This window comes from Miniopterus schreibersii (assembly GCF_964146895.1).
Source record: "Miniopterus schreibersii genome assembly, chromosome: 2".
NCBI lineage: Eukaryota > Metazoa > Chordata > Mammalia > Chiroptera > Miniopteridae > Miniopterus > Miniopterus schreibersii.
Genome location: NC_138102.1, coordinates 100,349,040 through 100,367,519, shown reverse-complemented (window position 1 = coordinate 100,367,519; position 18,480 = coordinate 100,349,040). Strand labels below are relative to the sequence as shown.

Here is an 18,480-nt window from a genome sequence, read left to right as displayed (position 1 = left end):
CAGCCTGTGTCATTGTGACAAGGAAAGAGCTTTGCTGAAATGGAAGATGGCAGGTTTACTTCAGCTCTTTATTGTAAGAAATAAAACAAACACCTGAGTTAAAATATGCAGAAGATCGGAAATAAAACATTCAGTAGATAATGTTAATAATTAAACTGAATTTTGCCGCCAAGTGATAAATGCTTCCAAATCAATGAAATATGCATCAGTTAGGCAATCATGCAACCAGAACATTACACGACTTGATTGCCTGGGATTGTTTTTTAAAAGACCAGTGAAGAGGATCATTTAATCATTATAACATGGATACATATTCAAAATCAGTGAACCATGTTTTTTAAAATCTGGCTGTAATGCCTCACACTACTGATAGCTGCTTAGCTTCTCTTCTCCAGCCTCCCGTTAAGAACCTCACTATGGTCTGTTAGTGTGTATCCTCATTGCCATTCTTCCTTTTTTTAAAATCCAGGACCAGTGATTGGCATTCCCAATAAATGAAATCATGGAAAGATAATTGGAATTTGGACCAGAAACCCTAACTTTTTATCCCGACTTCAGTTGTAGTCAGAATTATCCTGTTGAGAAGGCTGAGTAGGCACCACTGCTGACTTTGTACAGGGAGATCAGATGTCCTAGAAATGTCCTCTGCCCAGGACCCTACTTCAGCACAGTCCTTTCTGGCCCAGATCTGCATGTGTCTTCTTCACTCCGGAGTGGGATTGGGGCAGCTCAGGCTCACACCCAGCTGAAGGGAGCAGATGAGCAGGGCAAAGGGGTTTCGCGCTGAGCTGAGTATCCTCCTCACATAGGAGCTTAGTCATTCTGCTGTAATCATGGGATGAAATAATGGGTTTGAGGAACATTCCTTTTTGTATTATACAAGAGTATGCCATCAGGAGACCAGTGGCTCTTGAACATGCTTGTTGGAACAGACTGGTAGGGAACAACTGTAGCTCCAATGCAGGGATGTGGTACAGAAAATGAAAGTGATAACTGCCTGAGAAAAGAATATCAGGAGTCCCCAAGGGAAGAAGGGAGAGCTGAATTACAGTTAAAGGAACTTTTCCAGCCAGGGGATCCAGGAAAGAAAACTTACGGAGGAGATTTTTTTTTTATTGAAATGTAATTCAAATACCATAAAGTTCACCCTTTTAAAGTATACAATCCATAAGTTTTGCATATTAACCAAGTTATGCACCATCACTTCTATTGAGTTCCAGGATATTTTCATCACCCTGGAAAGAAACCCCTTACCCATTAGCACTCACTCCCCATTCTCCTTCTCTGACAGCCGTTGATCTATTTTTTGTCTCTATGTATTTGTCTATTCTGGACATTCATATAAATGGAACCATAAAAGATGTGGCTTTTTGTATTGGTCTTCTTTCATTTAGCATAATGTTTTCAAGATTCAACCGTATTGTAACATGTAGAGCCCATTTGGTTATCCATTCATCAGCTGATGGACATTTGAGTTGTTCCCATTTTTCACAATTATGAATGATACTGTTATCAACATTTGTGTACAAGTTTCTGTGTGGACATATATTTTTAGTTCCCTTGTGCACATACCTAAGAGTGGAGCTGCTGGTCATTCGGTAAGTATGTTTAACATTTTGAGGAACTTCAAAACTGTTTTACAAAGCAGTGGACATCATATTACAGTCCCACCAATATTTCCACATCCTCACCAACACTTGTTATTATCTGTATTTTTTATTATAGCCAACCTAGTGGGTTTAAAGTGGTACTGCATGGTTTTGATTTTCATTTTCCTCATGACTAAGGACATTGGGATCTTTTCATATTCTTAATGGCTATCTACATACCTTTTTTGGAGAAATGTCTATTCAAATCCTAGGTTCATTTTTAATTGACTTATCTTTTTATTGTTGGCTTCTAAGTGCTTTTTATATATTCTGAATACTAGACCCTTACCAGATATGTGATTTGCAGATATTTTCTTCAATACTATGGAATGTTGTTTCACTTTATTAATAATGTCATCTGAAGCACAAACATTATTATTTTGATGAAGTCTAGCATACATTTTTTCTTCAGTTACTTGCATTTTAGGTGTCATATGTAAGAAACTATTTCCTAGATCCCTGAGTTCCTGCCTGGAGTAGAGCTCCCCAGAATAGCAGACCATCCAGAGCACCTGTGTTAGATGATTTGTGGCCAACAAAAAAACTTTTGCTATAAGTTACTGAAATTTGGGAGTAGTTAGCTTCCCCTAATAATCATGCCTATATGAGAACTTGACATACAACAGCTTGCAATGCAGATATGGCAGAGAAAATGGACTATCCAATATACAGGGCTGGGACAATTGGCTATCAATAACAAATCTAATCCCTGTCCTGTGCCCCATTCCAGGTGAATTAATGATCCAAATGTGAAAAGTAAAACTTTTAATAGAATACATAGGAGGACATCTATATGACATCAGCTAGGGAATGAAAGGCTAAGACACCTAAAGTACAAACCAAGTGAGAAAAGACTGAGAAAAATCAACTGCATTAAAATGGAAGGCTTCCAAATAAAGGTACCATAAGTGTGAAGACAAGCCAAAGACCAGGAGAACATTTGAAATATATACCAATAAAGCATCAGTATCCAGAATATTCAGAGAACTCCTACATGTCAGTTTGAAAGACTAAACACTTCAGTAGGAAAATGGGCAAAAGTTATGAATGGCATCTTATAAAAGAAAAAACTAATGGCCCATACCTATGTGAAAAAAATGTTCAACTTCACTATCTGTCAGAGACTTATAAATTAATTACTAATTAATTAAAGTGTGACAGTCACTACCTGTGGTTGGTATAAATTGCAACTAGCAATTTGAAAAACAATTATGAATCTGTAGGGAAGTTGAATCTCTCAGGCCCTCTGTCCCGGCCATTTCCCTGGTAATGGAACTGGCGATGTGTTATATTTCTCTAGCTTGGTGGTTCTTTATGTTGTTAGTCTCACCTTTCCCTTTGTCTGGAGTAGTTCATCATATTTTGTAAAGACAGTCATACTGCCACTCTCTTCAGTCTTTCATGCTGCAGTTGCTATCAGATCTACTTCAGCCCTTTCCTTTCTTCTCACTGAGAGCAGCTCTTCTGATGTTAATCCTTAAACACTTTCCAAGTTCCTATGAAAAACTGATTTGCTCTGATGACTAACCACTGAATTTAAAAGGAACCTGTAAGTGTTAATAACATATCCGTGTCCCATGTATCAGACACTTTAAGTGTTTTCTTGCACTAACTCCTGTATCAGCTTTTTAAAATCCACTTGCATTAGCTCTTGTAACTCTCACAATAGCTCTGTGAGTTCAATTACCATTATTCCCACTTACAAATGAAGGAACAGAGGTGCAGAGAGGTGGGAGGAAGAGGCAGGTTTCCACAACCTGCCTGGCTCTCTCCCGAGTCTACACCATGTACCACCTGGCTCATGCAGGCAAAGTTAGGTTCAGATTGGCTGGGGATGAGATGACTCAATAGACACACAAACCACTTCCACTGGCTGACTTCTCCAGAAAAACATTTTTCTGGCTCACAAAGCACGGTTTGTTTATTTGCAGTTCTTTTCTTCCTCTTATTAAACAATGGTTTCCCATTGTCTGCATTGTTGTGAAGTACCCAAAGCATTTATAGAATTCAGTACCACTTCCAAATTTAGAGTATTTTTTTAATTTTTAAAAAATTTTTCAACTATAGTTGAGACTCAATATTCAGTCTCAATGTGGCTTCTTCTTTATATCCTTAGTTATAGAAGCTCTGTCCATCTAGTCTTCAGGTAGTTCTCAAGGGTGGCAGTTCTATAATTTAGTTGTAATTTTTATGTGGTCATGGGAGGAGGTGAGCACAGCGCTTACCACTCCATCATCTTGACCGGAAGTATCTAGGGTATTTTTCATTTGCCAAGTAATATTTTTTTCACTATTGGCCCATTTAAGCTGGTTTTCAAAGAGTGGTACTGATTATTGCCAGCTGTACCCCACAATAATGGATAGGAATAGAGTTTTATTTTATTATGTTATTTTATTTTTTGGTAATTCAAGACCTCTCTCATAAGGGAGTACACAGCTTCCTTAACACTTCATACTTCTAACAGACAGATTACTTTCCAAGTGGCCAAATCTCAAAATTGACATGTTTATTGAATAATAAATTTCATGTAAGAGAATAATGGTGGGTGCAAGAGGATTTGATAAAAGGGCATTTGAACTCTACAAATGATACAAAATATTTTCCTTCTTAAGAAATTTTAATAGATTGTTAAATAAAAGACTGCATGACATGCTTTGTGCTCAATTCAGCTTCTACTACACATTTTGGTGAGTAGATTATTCTGGCAGTACTGTTTGCAGTAGGCTAAACATGAGGTAATCCCATGTGAAATATTTCTAGTGGTTGAGTGCCCCCGCCCATCTGAAATGTCCTACAAACCCCTAGAGATTGTCTAAATTTCAGGATGGACTGGGGAGCCTGCTCTATGATTCAGAAGCTAAGACTCACTGTTTTACAGGTGCACGGTACCCCTTTTCCTGACAAGGTTTGGATCAAACATGTGCTTGCTTTTTTATCTGACATCCAGCACACAGTGCAGATCCTTTTGGTGGAGCTTCAGTGAATTTGTTCTGTTTGCATAGATCAAATGCATTCTGCTAGCACTCTTCAGAGCTATTTAAATCCTTGCACAGCATCTTAAAAGAGGTATATAGGACATAAGCTCTGTGTTAGGAAATGGCACATTCTTTTTTTTTTTTTCCTAAGTACACTTTTCTTTAGAAGCAAAACAAATTTCACCCATTTTAAAACAGACTTTCAGGTCTTCAGAAGGAGGAAAGTGATTGAATCTCTTCCTCTAAGTGGTTGAATAAAACCCCTGGATGGTTTGAACACTAAAGCCATTTTAATAATGTTATCATTTTCATGCAGGCTCTATTCTAAATAGAATGTTATGACTATCCTTTTAAAATGATGAAAACAAACAAAAAAAATTGATCTTTCACTAAAATTCTGTAGACTTCTTCCAGTTGTCATTGCTTATTTCCCATGGAAGATGGTCACATTCCTGTGACTGGATGGTTTTTATCCCAAACAAGCAGCAATCTTAGTATTTAAGGCTCTCTATTTAATTCAGTAAATTAGGCCTGGCAGCTGTACTCAGAGGTGTATGTAGAGGACTTATCCTTTAACAGGAAAGAGATGGTGGTATCGTTGTCTGTAGATTTAGAAAGATCTAGAAGAAAAGTTTGGGCCACAACCACACTGTGCATTTCAACCTGACACATATCCCAATTTGCCACACCTTCAGCATGCCAGAGCCGTCGATCATAAACCAGCCGTCTCACAGAGACTGTTTCTGTATTGAATAGTAAACTGAAATTATTCATAAATGTTTTCTGCCTTTGAAATAAATTAGACTCTAATTTAGGGTCCTCTTGGTTTGGTGAGACCTCAGCTTTTCAAACAAAAGCTTCATGGGTTTCAAAAAGATTCTCTGTGTTCATGCTTCCCACCCATCTCCCTTCATCCCAAGCCTCTTGTTCTGAAGGTAGAATTATCTGGGTCCCAGGATCCCTGAATGAACTTTCTGGACTAGCGGTGGCACGTGTAAATTCTTATTCTCACCCCTCCTGAGTCATTCACATGAGTTTCCAAGAAATCATTGCTCCTCCTCTGTGAATTATCAGATAAGTGCACATCACATACATGTACAGTTACACATCCACATAAGGAGGTAGGGGGTGGGGGGTAGGGTGACTTGTGTGTGCATGTGTGTTAAATCTTTGGACTGAGGCTGCTCTTGACTTTTGTGGAGCCCCCTGCACAGGAGATTTAAATGAAAGACTTTTATGTGGTGTCTGAAGGGAGCTCTTTTCCACATCTGGTCCCAGAAAATTGCTTTTTAAGGCTATTCACTGAGAGCAGGTCGAGTTCTAAAGCAGGATTGGTTGGCACCTGCAAATGGCACAGGGGTCCATCCATTTTTCATGAAGTTATAATTAACCTACTGTCTCCCACAGGTTCAACCTTTGGGAATGAAGACCAGCCAGCCCTGAAGGTAGCTCTGCCTTCTAAAGACGCACCCAAGGGAGCCGGCCGGGTGGCCCCTCCGGCATCCTCCAGTGTCACTACACCCCGCAGGAGTTTGCTTCCAGCACCAAAATCCACATCCACACCCGCTGGTAAGACTTTCTCTTGGAGTGCTCTTTCTGCGTTAAATGTCTTTTGAAAGTCCCTGTGTACATGAGTTATTTAAATGAGATGATGAGTTTTAAATGGCATTTAAAGTTAATAATAATTATAATGCCATTGTTTTTCATGCACGTTCACGTTTCATATGCATAAATTATTACAACTGCCTCTCACTCTTTTGATTGTAAAAAAACAAGAATCAAACTATTTTAGGCCAGATTGGCATTTGTCCTAGGGAAGCAGTACTGAGGAAATCATTGGAAGGACTCGTAGGAGCAAGCTCCAGGCTGCACCTCCTAGAGTGAGTCCCAGAACCCCCAGGGGACCTGCTGCCTCTCCAAGGATCTGGGAACGCCGTTTCCCCTGCTGGCTCCAGACTTGTGCCACCAAAGCTGGGATCCTGGGATCAATAGCTACCATAAAGAGGCAGACCCAGAGCCATGCTTTGCCTGCTGGATCCAGACCAGCAAAGTGAATGACTCTTCACACCCATGAAGCTAGTGACCGGACACAGGAAACTCAGCTGATGCAAACATGGGAGAAGCAAAGGTGCTTATCAGCGAAAACTGCTGAAGCCACCCAAGTGTGGCCCCTGCCCCGCTGGCTCCTCCCGTATCTCACACAGGTGTCTGTTCACTTGCAGGGATGTCCAAGCGTGCAGTTCATAGCTTGCAACCTTCCGCACCACTGGGAGGCACACTAACAGGAGGGGACAATGGATGCTGGATCCTAATCCACTGCAGAACAAGATCAATGAAGTCGAGGCAATAATTTGTTTTGTTCCCCTGTCTAGGATAAGGAGACCACACACATTGCATAAAAACCCAGAGAAAGTGGAATTGAGTTGTCAGGTGTGAACAGGGAAAATGAAGCAGAACGCTCACTTTAAAGATTTCAGGACTTGTCTTTTATCTAACTCCAGCACCTAAGGCTTCCTTGTATTCCAAAGCTATTGTTGTTAAAAGAAATTTTATTACTGAATTTCAGCTTTTCATTTATGCCAGTGGTTTGAATTTCTAATTTAAATGAAACCTAGTTTCTAAAACAAAGTCAGGTTCCACGTTGCCACGTTTGTTTGTCATCAAGCTAATTAAAAATTAGAAGGTAGGCAAGCAGGGTGCAATTAAATCCCAAATAATTGGATTTCCGAGGACCGTGAGGTGTTTGTGTTATTTTAGTTACGGAGGTCATGCCAGCTGACCTGCCGGGCTCTGCTGCCTTCCCTGGGCTACTCCAGTCTAGTGATGGCGAGTTCTTGAGCCTTTGGGTCATCTGCTTGCTGTCATCAGGATTATAGATGCCACATGTACCCACAGTGGGACACACCCTGGGAGTCCTGGGGCTGCCTCCTTAAACCAGATTCCTGATGTGAGCTTTTTGTGAGTGACTTTTTTCTGGTTCACTTATTCAGCAAACACCTGCTCACTTTAAGCCACAGGTGACTTGGATTTGAGGGTAATTAGAACCATCCTTACCCTGGAGGGGCTCGCAATGAGGTGAACAGATTTGTAAACGAATAATTAGAGTGAGAGCAAGATATTTGTAATCTTACCCCCTGAGGACCAGTTCACTCTGGCAGACCAAGAATTCATAGTAAGATGGGTTGAGAAACAAGTGACCTGAGAAAGCTTAAATTAAAACTAAATAGGTTTTGTTGATTATTTATTTCATCCCTTTCTGTTTTTATTTATTTATTTTCTAATTTATTTTATACTCAATGGCTTTTTAATTTCAGAAAAGATCCAAGGTAGCGTGCACTAAAGGACACAGAATAACATAGGTATCAGGATAAAAATGAAATTAACACAAAAGAGAAAATCCTGATAAAACAAGACTCAGAGCTTCCCGGCTACAAGGCAAAATAAGAAACACAATTGGGCCCAGCCGGTTTGCTCAGACTGCAGGTTCTCAGGTCCCCATTCCCGTCGGGTACGTGTGGGAGGCTACCAGTGTCTCTCTCACATCAGTGTTTCTCTCTCTCCCACTCTCTCTGAAAAGCAATGGCAAAAATATCCTCTGGTGAGGATTTAAAAAAAAGAAAAGAAAAAGAAACATAATCAGGGGAAGAAGAGCATGTCACTTCATCAAAAGAAATTTCTTTTCTAGCACAAATTTTTAAGATTTTAAATCTGTGACTTTAAAAAATTCATGTTGAAAAGTATTACTTAAAAATTTTGGAGTAGGGGAAGCCTTTCTCAACATGACATGAAACCTGGAAACATTTTTTTTAAATGATAGATTCAACTACACAAAAATTTTAAATTTTTATTAAAGACGTAAAAAGACATCAAGGATGATAAACTGATAGAAAATGCTGCAGCAAAGTGTTAATGTGCATGCAATTGAAAGAACTCCTGAAAATCAATAGGAAAAAATACAACTTAATTTGAAAAATGGGTAAAGATATGCATGGGTAATTCACACAATGGAAGTGCAGAGTGTTGGATGGCCATAACCATCTGAGGAGTCTGTGTGTACCATTCATTATGCTTAGGGATTTGTGTACTCTACCTCATTTATTCTGGAGGAAACTAGGGTTTAGAGGAATTAAGTAAATCATCCCAACCAGGGTCATATAGCTTCTATGTAGCACAGCAGGCATCCACTTAGGTCTCTTTGACTTAAAACCTATATACCTAACCTCGGCCAGCTCGATGCTGCTTAAATGCTCTTACTCAGATGGAGGCCAATTAATTACAGTTTATTGAAATAACTACCATTGGAAATACTTCTTAGAGACTGAGTTCTTTCTAGGACAATGCTGGTGACTTCACATATGGTTTCCCAGATCCCCTAAAGTAATTCTGTAGTCTGTCCAAGTCCCTCCTTCCCTGGGTTTTCAGACACAAGTTGAAAGCTGTGTTTAAACATGTTTGCAGGTGTAAAATATGACCCACTCCTATAATATTATCTTCCTGTAAATTAATAATGATTATTGCCTCATTGACATCAATATGATGACAATGGAAAATGTGGATTTAGTGCTAATGGTAAAAATATATATTAAACATCCTACTCACAGCTATGTAAACAAAAGGTCCCCAAGAATTTTAGAAACTTAGCCTTGGTCTTTCAGTGTTTGTTTGTTTTTTGTTTTCTGTGGGTTTTTTTTCACATTTTCATGAAAAGCTCTCCTATTGTTCACATGTCAAACACACACTCTCCCATTGCGTTGATCCATATACTTTTACATGAATAGTTGGCTTTACCTCAAACTGGTTTTTAGTTGTTGTAACAAATAGGAAAATATTTTCAGATGAAAATATTGATCTGAAGATAGATTACTTCTTGGTCAATATGCCCTCTGATTCTGTCATGCTGACATGATGGATTATAGAAAATAAAATTCCTTTATTCAGCCTAAGGTATGAAGGATTTCCTGTGGTTACATAGAAACTGAACAGCTGGTGTCTTATTGTTTGGGTTCTTCTCTACCTCAGGGGGAAAAAAATCCCTGGGAATAGTGAGCCTGTTATGCTACAGACTACAGGAAACATTGTATCATAAAAATTAATTTTACTACTTTAAAAGCAACTTTTTATTTCTTCATTAAATTCCACACATTTTGGTATTTGGGGAAATATTATAATTTAAAATTACAGGTAGCTCGTCCATGTCATCAACATGTGTTTACTGCTCGCTTTGGTGTGCACGTGGGTCAGGAAGAGCTGCTGGAATAGACTCTCCTTGCCCTCCCTGCAGTCTGGCCATGCATCTCCCCTGGCTGGGCACATCTTAAGTGAAGGAACTGAAGAAGAGCTTGCTGACCTAAAATATTCTGCTTTAGAAAAAGACAGGACCAGTAAAAGGATCCCTTTAACTGCCACTGGAATCTTGGGTCTAGATAATTTGGGGCGGTTTTACCGTAGAATGTGATATATGCTCCTTTCAGGTTACTAGCTCTAAGAGCATGTTGTTTTCCTGATAATGAAAGAGTCGTGGCACCTCACAGTGTGGAAGCCCCTGCTGATTAGGAGCATGCAGCAGCCTCCCGGGAGTGGGGCCTGCAGGAGGCAACTTCAAAGCAGTCAGGCTGCACTGGGCTCTTCGTGTTATTGCGTGGTGGCAACTGTGTTTTTCCTGAGGCTGAGTCTCAATTGCAGTCACAGCTTTAACTTATTTGTCACCGTGAAGCCAACAGGGGAAACAGCAATAGGTTGGGATAAAGGAGGTAATAGGAGAGTAAATGTGTTAGAAAGAATCTTTGGGGGAGAAAAATTAAAACAATCATTTTGAGACCCATCCTCTGCATGAGGTCACAGAGGGAGAAAAATACAGTGGGGTCAGTGTATGGAATATGTGGTAAGAGGAGCCATGCATTTTATCATTCAGAGTCACGCCCGTTTGCTGTTCTACCTGGCCATCGGTGGGGAGGTTCCTAGTCCCTCGCAGCAGGCCAGGAAGCACTGTGAATCAGGAGCTGTGACGCCAAAGTTAACTCTCAGCTATCCAGGCAGGGAGGACAGGTGAAGTCTGGATGATGCTTCCTGAGCACCTTCTTTAAGTTGAACACTGTGGTGAATACCTGGGGAATCATGGTGAATGGAGCCCATAGTAAAACAGGAGAGAGAAACATAGAAGCCATACTTATATATTCAATTATTATAGTTATGCGAAGAGCTGTGAAAGGGAAATGAGTGTACAATAGAGGCATGTTGTATAGACCCAAGGTAGTGTCCAGAAAATGCACAGGCAGAGACCTGAAGGGTCAGTAGAAGTTGCCAGGTAGCAATGGCGAGTACAGCGTTCCATGCAGTGAGCAACATAAATTTCCTCTTGTAAACAGTACAGGTTCCCAAGGCTCCCTCCCCTGCAGCCTTGGACTAGGGCTGCTAACAGTTAGATACCATGTCAATTTGAAAATATAACCCTCTCCCCCTTCTAACCCTTTTATGGATGAACTTGCAGGCTGTAAAGTGGTCATAAGGCAGCTTGAAAAAAATGGCACAGGATCACAGCTGCTTCGCCAGGCTCTAGTTTTACTGGTGGGTGCACCCTAGTTACACTCCTTACACAAAGCTTGCCCCTTCAGCAGTTCATTGAGACAGTTTGATTTATTTTTAGGGCACTTGAGTTTAAAACTCTAATAACCTCATTCTCTGTTACCAGTTTCATGACCTACTGTGCTATTTAGCAATTATAATTGAAATGTAGCAGAGTGATCCAAGTAAGAGGAAAGAAACATTTCTCTTTTTCTTCTCTGCTTTTCAAATTGTTTCACTGAAACAACAGCAAGAATAATAGTATTTTAGATAATTTGGGGAGCAGTGTAAGACACACCCAGAGTACCAGAGGAGAATTCGTGAAATGTTGGACTCACCTTGCCCTTAAGCTGCTTTCAGGCTGGTGGGAAACCTTTCATTCCATGGTGGCTCCATAGAAGTAGGGCACAAAAACCAAAGTTTCCCTCACAAGTACATATATATACATATATATATATTGTTATTGATTTCAGAGACAGGAATGGAGAGGGAGAGAAAGATAGAAACACTAATGGTGAGTCATTGATTGGCTGCCTCCTGCATGCTCTCTACTGGGGATTAAGCCCGAAAGCCAGCCATGTGCCCTGACCAGGAATTGAACCGTGACCCCCTGGTTCATGGGTTGACACTCAACCACTGAGACACGCCAGCCAGGCAGTTCATACACATACTGTATGGGAAACGTTACACCTTGGCATTTTGTCCACTCTGTCTGTCAGCCTGGAAGAGCTGTGGGAGCTAGTCCAGCAGTAATTAATGCAAGTGGTCTTTTAGAGCTGTGTGTTTAGAGCTCTGCCTACTGCACAAAATGCATTGTTAAGCAAATTTCTACCACGATGTAGCCCAGTCTCTTAACATGATGAGCCTGGAACTTTTAATTACATGTCACTATTTTTAACTTTTCATTTCTTTCCATACTTCTTATATATTCTACTGGCTATCTTACATTAATGAAATTCCAATAATAATAATAGTTTAATAATGTTCTATCTGGTCAGCAGTAGGGAGGTTCCTAGCCACTCACAGCAGGCCAGGAAGCACTGTGAATCAGGAGCTGTGACGCCAAAGTCAACTCTCAGTCATCTCAGGGAGAGAAGACAGGTGAAATCTGGGTGGGCTTCCACTCATTCAGCAGATGTTTACTGAGCACTTTCTTTAAGTTGAGCAGTGTGCTGAATACCCGGGAAGTCATGATGAATGGAGCTGATGGTAAAACAGGAGCTAGAAACATAGAAGTCATAGTTATATATTATATTATTTAATTACAGTTATGCTAAGAGCAATACATACCAGTGAATTTCATCATGGGGGGTGGGGTATAATGTATTTCATCAGGGGAGTGGGGTACAATGTATTTCATCATGGGGAGCAGGGTGAAGGGTAGAAGAAATGCAAACATAATAGAAAGAAATTAATGCCAGTCATGTATTTTCTAGGATAAGTAGAAAAGAAGGACACATTCCTTGGCCTTTGCAAAGTCTTCACATATTTCATCTTTAACCCATCCATTAGCATATTTTTATTGAGAACCACTTTGGGCCCCACACTTTGTTAATCAATAAATCCCAACCAGCCTACCTGAGATGCGTCTAAACCCTTCCAACCTACCCTTCCTCAGTGCTGGCAGTGGCCTTTCCCCACCTTTTCACATGCAAATCTGGTCCTGTTACTCCCTCTCTTAGGAACTTTCAGTGGCTGTCCATTGCCTGTGGACACAGATCCAGACACCCCACCTGGCACACAAGGCCCTTTCTGAGCTGTGCATGTCTACCACTTCACTTTCTTTCTGGTCCTACTACTACCTTGCACCTCCTGTTCCCTGAATAAACCAAGGCACTTATGTCCCTGTGTCTTTCCTCACTCACTGTCCCTGTGTTATACCTTTCTCTTTGCCCTGATACTTCCAGCCACTTACCAGACATCTGATTCTCATGCAGAAAGGCTATTGATTGATTGCATGGCTGTGAAAAGTCCTTCACTAGCCCAGGCCCTTGACCACTGTGAAGGCCACCACCATCACCGTGAGCATGATCTCTACCTTTATTACCTAGTGGCATGTGCTGGACTCCACCCTAAGTGCTTTATACTCACCACATTCTTTCTGCACCCAGAGCAGCACGGTCGAGTCCCTCTTCTCCCGAGTCTAAACGTGAACTAACTGTGTCTTTCCCAGAATCACAGTTACTACTTAGCTGACCCAAGATTTGCATGGAGGTCTGTCTTTCTCCAGCGCTTCTTCTTTTTCTAATAGCCTACATTCATTTACCAATTGCAAGATTGGCTGAATCAATATGACATTGATTATGACTTAAGAAAGACCGCTGAATATGATGTTGACCTAACACTCCAAAATACATCATATCATGAGAAGATGGAGCAGGATTCCTCCTGTGAGAGAAGCCTGTTAGTTTGTGAAGTGTTGCAGTAGAAGATGAGACCCCAGAGAAGCCCAAATGTGATTAGAACTCTTCTTGTGTCAGATAAAGAAAAGCAAGTTGCCTGCAACGATGTGTTCTCTTGTTTCTTTATGGCTTCACCATGGTCACCTGGACACTATACTGAACATTGGAAGCCAGTATATGATCACCAGAGACAGGGCCCTGAAATAGAGTCCTCTGGCCTAGAAGTAGCTCCAATATTAAACAGTCTACAAGGCAGGGAAGAGATGGGGGCAAGTAAGAGTTGAATGCCTAATTATTTAGTATATGCATCTTTAAGCGATGTGACAGCATCATGCTGTGTATCTGAGTGGGGACAATGGGATAAATATTAAACAGGCAAAACTGAGATGCCGGCTCATTGATGAGCAACTGTAAGAATAATAATAGCCAGAAGTTTCTGAATACTTACTGTATGCTTAGCCATACCCACCATCTCATTTCATCCTTGCTTTTAGACCTATGATGCACGGGCACTATTATTAACCTTATTTTATAAATTAGAAAACTGTGGATTACAGAGATCAAGTAATTTTCCCAAGGTAACAAACCCAGGAGGTTTAAGGGTTAGACACTGAATGAAGCCTGGGCGTCCGACTGCCAAGCTCATACTTGCACCCAGTGCTCTTGGTGTAGCCCTGGAACCAGGTGATTCTGACAGTGATGGCCATCCTCCCACAGCTGCTGTGACCGACGTCACCCAGCAGAGGACCAGCCTGCTCCAGCTGCCAGGGTACAGCACTTTTGTGCCCATGACCTGGGAAAAAGATGACAAGTTATAGGATCCTCTCTTTTATTTTAACTGGCTAAAGCTTTTTAGGTTTAAAAAAACAAGAGGCACCTTGGACATATTTCAAAACACATGATGGTTTTTGTTTCAGTGAGTGGAACAACTGTATTAATAAGCCACAGTGAATTGTTAGTTTCTATCACACAGAATTTAGATGGCAGAGGAAATAGGCAAGAGCTTTGAAGTTAGACCAAGATTAAGGATTCTGCTTGTAGATACGTAAGAAACACACACACACACACACACGTGTATTAGGAGATGCACAAAAATATGTCCAAAGCAGCATTGCTTATAATTGTTAAAAACTGGAAGTGGAAGCAATTCACACTTCCATCAGTGGAAAATAACAGATGCGTTGTGATACATGCATACAGTGGGTCGCTGTTTGGCAATGAGAGGGAACTAGGGCTGCATGCTGCCCCAGTACAGATGAATAGTACAGATGCACTGTTTCGTAAATATTGCAAGACAAAAAGATACACAAGATATTATTTCACCGATACAAAGTTTACAAACAGACTTCGGGAATTGTTCAAGGGTGCCTGTGGAGTAGCAAAACTGAAGAAAAGTAAGAAATGACCAAATCATAGTGACAGTGGTTTCCTTGAATGGGAGAGAAGAGGCTTGAGACACCACAAGCTTCTGGGGTGCCAGTAATGTTCTAATTCTTAATTAACTTGAATGTTCTAATTCTTGATCTGGGTACAATTTCATGAGTATTTGCTTTATAATTATTTGCTAAACTATACAAATAAGTTTGAAGTATTATATTTCACAGTAAAAAGTGTTTAAAACTGTATTATAATATTTTATTAAGAAAAAATCTGTACGTAATATGACCTGAAATAATGCATTTCAGTGGGTTCACAGTTAGGTGAGGATATGGTAAAATGAATAAAAATTATCTTCTCATTTTTCCACATTGAGTACATGTCCTTTTTATAAAAAAGCAAATGACATTTAAATATTTGCTCCCATTTGATGACTGACTCTTCATCTGTCATCTTAGCCAGATACTTTAGTTTGAACTATAAATAATAGCAGCCAAAAACAGGTTAAATTCCTGGTTACTTTCTGTTTTTTCATTAACCATCACTTCAATTCATTGGCAACCTCAGTTGCAGTTTCCCATTTATAAAAAAGAAAGCAAAAAAAACTATATAAATAATGTACTACAGTAAGTATTTAATTGAATAATAGTCTTATTTAGCCTTAAATTGGACTTTCAGGGGAATTCAGATAAGAAATTTGCCTTGGTCTGGTGAAGTTCAGGATCGTAGAGGGCTAGAGGCTCTGGTAGCCTGGTCTCAAGATAAAAACCCTCCCCCAATCTCATAACCCCCCTCCTGTTTCTGAACGTGCTGTCCCTTTACACCTGTATCTTTGCGTAAGACCTTCCTCCCTGTTGTGCCCTTTTCTTCTTGGTGATTCTTCTGCATATTTCACATTTGAGCTCAAATATAACCTTCTGTGAAGCCCTACCTGACTCCTCCTCCGTGTTTCCAGAGGGAAATCCTTATCCGGACCTCTGGGCTGGCACTTGCTACATTACTTTGTCATGGCTTATTTACACAACCCACTAATTGGTGAATGTCTGCAGATAAGGATTTTGTCTTTTCACCTTGAACTCTGCAACAGCTAATACCATATCAAGTACAACAGAGTCACCCAATAAGTACAGAATGAATGAATGAATGAATAAATAAAAGGGTGCTTGGGAGCTTTCAAAGAATGAATAGCTCAGAAAATAAGAGGGATGACATAGCCTTTGGAGTAAAACTATAGGATGCTAACGTGATGGCACTTATTTAATACTAAATAGACTAGTTTAGGGTTTTTTTACTTATATGGGAAAATGTCAGCTCTGAACAGCACTATTTGATTGTGCTCTTGAGTTATTGTGAAAGTAAATGCTTGGGTAGAATGAGACAAATCATCCTGACCACTCCTTTCACTGTGGCTTACCAAGCTAAGGCTGCCACAGCGAGCAACAGCCCAGTATCTATTGGTGTCATTTCAAATGTACAAAGCATTCTTCCCACCATGACTTATGTACATCTTCTCGAGACATAATAGATCACAGTGTCTTGATTCCCCTGAAGGACTGGATTATTTTCTTTCTACAAATCCATCCCATTCAGGACTCCTCTCATTTTGTTGCTAACAGTGTGTAACATGGTTTCTCATTACTCACTTAGGACATGCCTGTTTATTATGCGGGGGAGAGAGGTCCTAGAGGAGAAGTGAGAAAACAATAAGAGGTTTCCAAATGTCAGAAACTCACCTCATTGCAAGGATGATTTCATTTTCCAGCAAGGAAGAACATGGTTAGTTAGTAATAATAACCAACTCATTCATTTACTATCATTGACTGAGTGGGCAATTCTCCTGTACGGTATTGCCTAATGAGAACTATGGACAGATAAAAGGCATGCAGCTGATGTGTAATAAAATCATGACCACAGAGCATAGTGGCAGCATCCAGAGACCTCTAGGTTGATCTCTGAAGGATGAGATGGGGCAGAGTTAACTGGAGAAAAGAAGAAACAGGAGCTGCTGCAAAGCTCCACGAGAGAAGTGACACTGATCTGCGTTAACAAGCTGCAGTGACTATCAAAAAAAGTGGACTGAATTTAAGAGAGATACAAGGTGTGTATTTCACAACACTTGGCATTTTAGTGCATATAGAGAAGCAGGAAAGAGGGAGGCGACAAGGACAAGGGCAGCATTTCTGGCTTGGGCCAAAGGCATACTTTTCTGAGACAGGAAAGATGGAACTGAGAAGAAGCTTTGCTAGGCAACAAGTTCAATCTTGGGCATATTGAGTGTCATGTGCATGGGAGACATCCAAAAGGAGACATATATATGTAGGTTGGAGATATAGATATATATGGCACAAATAATAGGAGTTCCATAAAAAGAAATCAGAGAGGAGGAAATTCTCAATGCAACATTTTAAGGAAATTTCCAGAACTATAGCATGAGGATTTGCAAGTGCCCAGTATAATAAATGACAAAGGACCCACACCAAGGCCCACTGGCAGGACACTTCACAACACTGAGGAAGAAGAGAGGTACCAAGAGCTTCCCAAGAGAGCAAACAGGTCACATACCAATGGTTGAAATTTAGAATGGTATTGAGCTTCTCAGTAGCACCCCTGGAAGCTAAAAGAAAAGCTAAATACCTTCCCAGATCTGGGGAAAATGATCGCCACATTCGAATCTGGATTAAGCCAAACAATTGTATGAAGATGTCAGCCATGGAAGATGTCAGATAATTTACCTCCCACACACCTTTCTCTGTAAATGAAACAAACAAAGAGAAGTGCTTTACCAAAACTAAGGAGGCAGAGCAAGAAAGAGGAAAGTATGAGGGCTCCAGCAAAAAGGGACCCAACACAGGAGAAAGGCAAAAGAGCTTCTCAGAATGATGGCGAGTGGACGTTCCAGGATGGCAGCCAGTCCAGAGTAAGATGGAGAATTGAGGGCTCCAGGAAAACCAAATAAAGCCTTTTGCATAATTGTCAGAAGAAAGCTATGCTCTGATAGAGAGTTTTGAAGAGAATTAGCAAAATATATATAGGAACCTAAGCGAACAAAATTCAAGGAAGCCAGCAAGTCCAAGGAAAACAAAGTCACACAAATAAAGAAATCGTTCGGTTGTGAATGATATGTATGTAGCTATAACAAGGTGAGCAATGAATTTTGACTTAACCGAAAGTTACTGTACAACTGTATTGATGACAGAGCCTATAGAGAGCAAAATTGTCATTTTCCATAATAGGAAGCTATTAAAATAGGTCTAAAATGTGATATAAAAAAATAACAGTATAAACATATTACTTAAATATGAGATAGACACCAGGAAAAAACTCTTAAAAATGTTCAAAATGATGAGCATGGATTGGGCATTTGGAGGGTGGGACAAAATACTGTTTTTGTTTCAAACCTTTTACAGAATGATCTAGAAATATATAGATGTAGAACTTTGTTTTTAAAATAAGAAAATCTTCTTTTAAAAAGTGAATGCAAAAGATAAAGAGAAAAATAAGAGAACTGCTGGGCTG

The 18,480-nt window shown here is 40.2% G+C and overlaps 1 protein-coding gene across 2 annotated transcripts in view; it reads left to right on the top strand.

The window, feature by feature from the left end:
* Window positions 1-18,480, top strand: part of MTUS2 (microtubule associated scaffold protein 2) — a 504,165-nt gene that overhangs the window by 345,097 nt on the left and 140,588 nt on the right. For both annotated transcript variants that reach the window (XM_081129725.1, XM_081129724.1), the window contains exon 6: window positions 6,032-6,193. In XM_081129725.1, coding sequence (XP_080985851.1) covers window positions 6,032-6,193 — 162 coding nt within the window. The remainder of the gene's footprint in view (window positions 1-6,031; window positions 6,194-18,480) is intronic.